General features: G+C 49.7%; 1 protein-coding gene across 2 annotated transcripts; it reads left to right on the top strand.

The window, feature by feature from the left end:
- Window positions 1-612: 612 nt before the first annotated feature.
- Bpifa3 (BPI fold containing family A member 3) lies at window positions 613-6,381 on the top strand. Of its 2 annotated transcripts, none has more exons than XM_036183118.1 (7): window positions 613-939; window positions 1,391-1,541; window positions 3,336-3,443; window positions 4,162-4,311; window positions 5,179-5,263; window positions 5,616-5,679; window positions 6,166-6,381. In XM_036183118.1, exons 1-7 carry the CDS (start codon window positions 813-815, stop codon window positions 6,177-6,179), a joined length of 699 nt encoding a protein of 232 aa, XP_036039011.1. In that variant the 5' UTR covers window positions 613-812; the 3' UTR covers window positions 6,180-6,381. The 2 variants fall into 2 exon arrangements, with proteins under 2 accessions (XP_036039011.1, XP_036039010.1); XM_036183117.1 differs by having other exon boundaries at window positions 6,161-6,381.
- Window positions 6,382-8,180: the final 1,799 nt, after the last annotated feature.

Below are 8,180 nucleotides of genomic sequence, written 5' to 3'. Positions count from 1 at the left end.
GGGGGGAGGACAGGGGAACCCATGGCTGATATGTAAAATTGAAACACAAATATCCGTATAAAAAAATAATAAAATTTGGCCGGGCAGTGGTGGCGCACACCTTTAATCCCAGCACCTGGGAGGCAGAGGCAGGTGGATCTCTATGAGTTTGAGGCAAGCCTGGGCTACCAAGTGAGTTCCAGGAAAGGCGCAAAGCTACACAGAGAAACCCTGTCTTGAAAGACAAACAAAATAATAATAATAATAATAATAATAATAGTAATAAAATTTGAAAAAGAAAAAATAATAAATAAAAAAGTAGAAAGCACAGAAATAGAGTAAAACAGGTCATGTTACAGGGGGAGATAGGTGAGGAGATGGGGTTCAGGGGATACAGCCTTGCAGCTAGGAGATGAATAAATTCTGTAGACCCTCTTCCCCCCAAAAGAAAAAAATCAACATCTATTGCAATTGGACAATGCTGGGCTGGTCATCCTCACTCACTGAAGCATCACCAACATGCAGCTTGTACTAGGACCGGGGAGAGGACTCCTGCTGGATGACCCAACAGTAGCTCTGGTGAGCGTCTCCAAGCAACCAGGCTTGCCTCTGCAGCCCTGGCCTCTGGCATCTGCTGGCCATGTGAGCCAGCCCTGGGCGCAGCTGCCAGAGCCATTTGCAACATCTCCCACAGCATGCTGGGGGCAGCCGTGGAGCCACCTGCCTGAAGAAAGCCGTAAGCCCACCCATCTGGGTGGCCATACTCACAGCCAGCTACCTGGGCCCTGCGGGAGGCTTACTAACACCTGCAGGTTCAGGTGCCAGCTCCTGAGATGCATCCACTCTGGAGGTTCCTGGTCCTCCTCCTGGGGTTGCTAGCCTTGCCCTCAGCCCTGCTCAAACAGCCTTGGCCTGGACTGACCACGGCCCACAAGGATGGAAGGTCCACCCTAGCAAGAAGTGAGCTTTCCCCTGGGCATGCCCTGCTGTCCATAGAGTGTGGAGAGGGTACAGCCTGGGCCCCACCACTGACTGCTGAACCACTTTGGCCAGCCTCTCATCTAACTGATTCATTTACTTATTATTTATTGGTTTAGTTATTTATCTACTTGCTTATTTATTTTTTAAGCAGTTTCTCAAGTTGATCCCTCAAGAATGTATAGTTTTTGTTGCAGAGTAAGTGATTTTCTAATTAAAATCCTAGCTGGTGTTTTTGGTACAACTGGGAGAGATCTTCAGCCACCGTTTCTACTTAGGAAACTTCTTAAAATGGATCCATTTCTTCTCTGTGGGAGACTTGGAGACATAAGTGCTCAGCAGAAAGATATCCTGGCCTCACACCAGGCCTATTTTCTCTGTACCTGACTCTTACACGACAATATGAACATCACCTCCCCTTCTCCATTTCCAGTTATTGCGCAGGGCCTCCTGAAGCACAATGCTGAAGGCCGGATCCAGAGCATGCGGCTCCTGGACCGTCTGAATGTCTCAGCGATGGCAGCCCCAGGGATGGTGGGTTGGCTGATTGGTGGCATGAACTTCCAGCAGCAGCAAGAGATCAGGTGAGACATTGAATCCCACTCAAGACTCTGGGGACACTCTATGGACCCCCAGATCAGAGGACAAAACAGAGAACAAGGCTTCTGAAGAAGGGAGGCATTCAGACTCAAGGAAGGCAAGACACAAAACCCAAGATGAGAGTAAACTTGAGGCCACTGTCAGGAGCTGTTTGGGGAGGTGGCACATCGGGCACTTAGCAATAACAACTCAGAAGCAGACTATCTGCACTTAAAGCCCACCTTTGCCTCCAACTTTGGGGAAATGGCTCAGCCATTCTGAACTCACCTGTACAACAGACACAGAACCGAGCCTGGATGAACACCTGGGTTATCAGACAAGACCAGGCTGCAACCAGACACTTGAATCTCAGTTCAAGTGGGGCACAGCTTTGTGGCTCTGCACTGCCCACAAACCTTGGGCCCTCATCAGAGAAACAGTCACAGTGAAGGTCTCACTGCAGGAGATGCTGGGGACTCTGACAGGCCTGCACAGAACCTCTGTAGTGAATACAGGGGACATATAACTCTTGGTAGCTGGGGTTTCCATGACAGTACTGGGTACATCCTACCCTCACCCACCGAGACTGCTCTCTTGAACCTTCTACTTCCCAGGTCTCCATTCTGCCCTGGCAGTGCCGTCTTCTACCTGCTCTGCTCCCGAGCACCTACCTTCTCTTGACCTGAACTCCCCATTTCTCTCCAGCAGTAGTCACAAGGAGGGCTTTCCTATGAAACATGCAGCCAAAATCACCCTTTTCAGTCATTCCTTTAACAAATGTTACAATTATCATCAAACATCTATTGTGTACAAGTCACACTGGAAATAGAGCTATGAACAAGACCTATGACCTTTACCTTTGGGGAGCTCGCATCCCAGTGAAATAGGCCTCAGAGAGTAATAATTAACTCCGGGTGATGAAGAGACATGCCACAAGAACAAATTTAACAAGGTGAGGGTGGTAGCAAGGAGGCTGATCAGGACCTGTCTGAGAAGCGACCCTGGAATGCAGAGAAGAGGGCCAATAACATGAGATATGGGAGAGTGGTCGGGGAAGAAGAGGCTGTAGGTGCAAAGGCCCAGAGGTAGGAAAGAGATGGGTGTGTTTGAAGAAGAGCGAGCACCCCCCCCAAAGTCAGGCTGAGCGAAGTGTGGGTGGTAGAGGTGGGGAAACCAGTGCCACAAGGCAACTGTGTATAGACCCACAGTCTTGGGGACCATGGTGTACAGTTTGTATATTATGACAAAAGTATGGAGGAACCAGAGAAAAAGAGGTTGTATGCAGGCCACCCGGGCTGCCTCATGGAGAATAGTCTACAGAGAGGCCAAGACTGCAACAGGGAGCCCAGGAAGGAACTGAAGCATCTTCAGGAAGAGACGATGTAAGCAACAGAGGTAGTCAAACTCATGTATGTTGCAAGTAGGCCAAGGTGATTTGCAAGTAGCAATATACCAAAAAAGTTGGGGTATAATGTGTGAGAAACCCAAGGAGCTTCCCTGTGGAGTCCCAAACAGATGATAGGGCTGTCTGTTACGAAGGGAGCCTTGGTCTGAGAAGTGGCCCAGGGTCCTGGGAGGGAAGATGGAGCCTGTCAACATCTGGCTCTGGAATGTACAATCCACAGCTGTGGGGGATGCTTCAGGAGCCCTGGGACAGCTGGTCACTCAGGCTGTCAGAGCATCTGCACCAAGCGCTGATTCCCAGCATGACCACCTGCTCCTCCCTACAGTCCAGGCTGGCCTTGCTTCTGAATTGCTATCCCTCATCTTTGTGGGGCCTCTGCTTTTTCCACGGGTAGCATCAACATCACCAATGTGCAGCTGGACTGTGATGGGATCCAGATGGCTTTCCCTAAAGAGTGGTTCTCCGCAAACATCACGCTGGAATTTGACATTGAATTCCGACTGTGAGTCCTACCCAACAAAGCAGAGTCTCTCAGGCACTGTTCCTCCTTCTCGGGGACCTGGGCGCTCAGGGTGGGCTGGGGTGGCAGACTAGAAAAGCCAGATTAGGGGACCCAAACCTGAACTCAAATCCTGACCCCCTGCACTAACTCACTGTGACCTTCCCTGAACCTTGGTTTCTTCTGCTGCAGCAGACATGACACTCATAGCAAAGGGATCATTTGCTCATTCAGATCCCTGTGACATCATCAGCTGAGTCCAGTGAAAGAAAAGGCGAGGAGCCGCTCTCCCTCTGCTCATTCTCCTCCTGCTCAGACTTCCTGGAAGGGAGCCAGGAGATTCAGCCACAGAGAAAAGCTCTTAAAATAACAATTTACTCTCAACTCTTGAATTTCCAAAGACTCCTAAACTGACCTCCTTAAGCAACTTTCAAACATCACTCCAAGTTGGGAGTGGGAAGGGAGTGTGGTAGCGAGTTCAATGGTAGAGGCCATGTTGAACATGCCCAGGCTTTGCACTCCATTTCAAGCACCGGAGGGGGGCGGGGAAGCATAGCGGTCTCCACGGTCAATGGCTGCTTTCTCCTTACTCACTAACCTAGGGTTTAGTGGACACAGTTGTTGAGAGGACAGTGGGTGGTGCCTGGCTTGCCACTCTTCTTGCTGGCTTCCCCCAGCTCCTCCTACTTCATCCCTTCTGCCTCTTCCTCTCTCACCATAGGCCCTTCAATTCGAATATCATCAAAACGCATGCCCGCATGGGCCTTGCTGCAGAGTCCTGGCTGGAGAAAGATGAGTTTGGCCGGAGGGAGCTGGTGATGGGCAGATGCCACATGGAGCCCAGCAGTGAGGATTCATCTATGTCCACTGAGTAAGGCCTTCTGCCTTTCTGGGGCAGCCCTGACTCGTGAGCAGCTGTGGCTTCATATCCCCTCCTGTGTCCCCTCCCAGAAGCCAGGCCCTCCCCCGCTGTGTTCCCTGACCCCACCCGATTCTCTGCCCGCCACAGAAATAAGTTCCTAATGCAGAACTCTGCTCCTTCCCCCTGGTTCCCACTCCAAAGCCTTTAAGGGGCATAACACATTCAGAAAAGCCTCCTGAGCCCTGGGTCCTCATCCCTGCCCAGATCTGTGGCCATTTATCCTCCACTAACGGTTACTCATCTCCACACCCCATGCCTGCACATGGTGATATCTCTTTCTAGAATGCATTTAGTACCTCATGAAGATATTCCCAAGTATTTCTCAAGAAGTTCCTGGTGCCAGGTACCCAGCCTAATGCTAGAGACACCAGGGTGAACAAGACAGGCACAAGAGTTGCATGGAGTTCTGGAGACTGACCAACCAACTGTCCATCTCAACACACCACTGTGAAGGGTGTGCTGATTTCTCTCTGTAATTCCCGAGTGCTGAACCATGACATCCTTCGTGCCTGCCATGTAGACATCAGGTGTGTGGTGCCAACTTAAACTGTAGCAGACATTGACACAGTAGAGGAAGACCATGAACTCTAGTGCTATCCTGCCATGTCCTGATGAGACTCAGCACTTACTTGTTGTGTGATCTTGGCCAATGTCACATCACCTCTCTGGGTCCCAACTGACTATGGCTGACAAGAATACCTCCCTAGAAGACCAAGCTAGGATCCAGAGTAGGAGAGTGTGTTCAATACTCCCCTCCCAGCGTTAGTGTGGCCCAGACTAGTTCATTCTGTCCTGAATTCCCACCTCTTTTCCTAGGGCAGTCCCACCCAAGATGAAACATTTTCTCCACAACATCCGAGAAAGCCTGGGGAAAGTTATCCCAAACCTAGTAGAAAGTCAGGTAAGGTGTCTGTGAGTGCCATCTGCCCAACAGGCACACATCTGGGTAATTTAGCAGAGAACTTCTAACTCTGGGTTTTGGAACCTGACAGCAAACCCCAGTTGCCATCAGATTTGTTTCCACAACCAAGGGACAGCCACCCTAAGTATCCACGTCCTCGAGTGTAGCACAGGCAGTTGAAGTCCCCACCTCAGAATTGTGGGGCTTCAGGAGGCAGGGCATGGGTGTGCTGTGCATGACTCCTAGGGTTGACTGGGTTCTGCTGTAATCCAGTGGTGCTGGGGCTCTTTGCCTCAGAGACCTCAGTTCCTTCCTATCCCTGGCTGACCCTGTCTCTGTGCTGGGGACCTAGGTATGTCCTCTGATCGCTGAGATCCTCCGACAGCTGGATGTGAAGCTGTTGAAAGGCCTTGTGGGTGAGTGTTGGGGTCCATCCTGGGAGGCTTCATTGGGATTGGTAAGTACCAAGGGAGGAGCCATAATTCTCTTGTGCTGTAAGAATGTATTAGAGGGACTCAATTGTAATGTCCCCCTAAAAGAGTGGAAAGACTAGAAGGAAGCCCTGCCAACTAGGCTGTACCCTACCAAATCACCAAACCAGAGATTCTAGCTTGCCCCAAGAGCTTTGCAAGTCCAGTAGGAAGGACACCCCCATCTAAACGCAAGGCTATCCCTGGTCCAGAGACAGGTGGACTGCTTCATCCCCTGCCCGGGTGGAGTTCACAGTCTTGGGAATGGAGGGCAGGAAGTCATCCATCAGGGGATGTCATTCTGAGCAAGTGATAGGAATGCTCCTGGCCCCAGCCCTTGGAGGATGGATGGGAAAACACTCCCTCCTCTGTGGACTTGGGGATTAGAAGGGTCACCTAGCAACCAAGACTCCCCTTCTCCTTTCAGAACAGGTGGCTGCTCATAATCTTGGTCAACTCTGAATCAGTCAAACCTCTTGGGCGCCAGGCTCAAGGGGCCTCCTGCTACCTGCCATTGGTCAGAAGGAGATAGTTCCGGTTGAGACCTTAAGTCTCTCTTAATGTTGGTCTTCTGCTGTCCCCTGGAAACAGGACCCCCAGGTTCCAAGACATCCTGTCCTCTCCAACAATAAACTCTAACTCTGAAGGATACATTAGCCCCGCCTGAAGGATACCACCACTCCCTAAACCCACCCTGCCTTGAGCTTTTGTGCAAATATCCCTGGTTTGCTCATCAGCCCAGCAATGGTGAGAATACCCATTCTAGCCTGCTGTTTGCAACCAGGGACCTTGCCAAAGCAGGGAAAAGCCAAAGGTGTCTCACTTCTCATTTGCTCATCTATGTTTAGCGAGCACCTACTCTGTGCCATGTCTGTTGCTGGGCTCCCAGAAGTCACAGAGAAAACATAATAAAGGACAAATACAAAAGAGACCCAGGATCAGACCAGACTCAGCTCTATAAAAACAACCAGTGTCCCCAGCCCCAACGCAAAAGATGGTAAGAGGGCAAGCTCAGCGAAGGTTTGGAGTAAAATGAGTGGATGACTCCTGGCTTGAGAACTCACTCTCTGTGTCTTAGACAAAAGCCCTCACCCCCACCTGCAATGTGGGACTAAAAATTCTACAGGACCCATAGCACACTGCTGGTGTCAAGGAAACCACCACTTCAGGATACTGGCAACATTTAGTCAAGCTGAGTGCTGCACCTGCTTGGTAATGTGGCAGGTTCACCACTAGGTGTCAAAAGACAAGGGTGCCATGGTCACAATAAAGTGGTAATGTTCCCGAATACCTCCAGAGACCTGACAGGCAGGTAGGAAGGTAGGAGACTCACACGTTGTGATGAAATAGTGATGAAAATGACCCTCCACTTCACACAGCCATTTGGGTGAATCTTCCAAAGTTGCATCAGAAGAGCCCAAACTGAAGAGCACGTGTGGCAACACAGAGGTCAAAAGTAGCGAAGCTAATGAACGCACACTGCTGGAGATCAGGGTAATTATGGTAGGTGAGGCTCAGCAACAGGGAAGGACCTCTAGAGAAGTGGTCATGGTCTATTTCTTGACCTGGTGCTGGCTATGGGGGAAAAAGTGTTCAGTCTGTGGAAAACTCACTCAGTTATTTGTGTATGTACCTTTTGCTAAGACATAATACAGTTTAACAATTTTTATTTTATTTTTTTTACTATTATGTGTTTTAATTTTATACATCAGCCATGGGTTCCCCTGTCCCCCCCCCTCCCGCCCCCACCCCTACCTTCCCTCCAGCCCCTCCCCTCCATTCCCATCTCCTCCAGGACCAAGACACCCCTGGGGACTCATTTAAACCTGGTGGATTCAGTACAGGCAGGTCCAGTCCCCTCCTTCCAGGCTGAGCGTGTGTCCCTGTGTAAGCCCAAGGTTCCAAACAGCCAGCTCATGCACTAAGGACAGATCCCGGTCCCATTGCCTGGGAACCTCCCAAACAGATCAAGCTATTCAATTGTCTCACTTATCCAGAGGGCCTGATTTAGCATGCAGCACATGTGTGTGGAGTATATGAAAAACCATTTGCAAGATTTTTTTCCATGTGGAAAAATGTTTTATTCAAGGCCACTGAGTTCATTGTCAACTATTTGCCTACTGGCTACTCAGTGATTGAATGTTGAGTCCCACCCTAACCCATCAAAGGTTGAGGATCAGTATAACATACACTTATTAATAATAGCAGCATGTGCTAGAAAGATGAATCAGTGGTTAAGAGTGTTTACTGTTCTTCCAGAAGTCCCAATTTCAGATCCCAGCACCCATGTTGAGTGGCCCATAACTGCCTGTAATTCCAGCTCTAGGAAAATCCAGCACCTCCTCTGGTTTCCATGAGCATTCACATGGCACACATATACATACCCATAGATAAAAATAAATCTTTAAAAATAAATAAATAGTAGTAGCATATATCATAAGCACATG

The sequence above is a fragment of the Onychomys torridus genome, chromosome 4, assembly GCF_903995425.1.
Source record: "Onychomys torridus chromosome 4, mOncTor1.1, whole genome shotgun sequence".
Lineage (NCBI taxonomy): Eukaryota > Metazoa > Chordata > Mammalia > Rodentia > Cricetidae > Onychomys > Onychomys torridus.
Note: the sequence above shows the minus strand (reverse complement) of the source record. Positions and strands in the feature narration are given on the sequence as shown.

What these genes read in the sequence shown, in the direction of transcription:
- Bpifa3 (XM_036183117.1), top strand. Translation starts at nt 813, where the DNA reads ATGCATCCACTCTGGAGGTTCCTGGTCCTCCTCCTGGGGTTGCTAGCC. An exon ending in CAGCAGCAGCAAGAGATCAG is followed by an intron (nt 1,542 to 3,335) that starts GTGAGACATTGA and finishes TTCCACGGGTAG; the next exon opens with CATCAACATCACCAATGTGC. An exon ending in TTTGACATTGAATTCCGACT is followed by an intron (nt 3,444 to 4,161) that starts GTGAGTCCTACC and finishes CTCTCACCATAG; the next exon opens with GCCCTTCAATTCGAATATCA.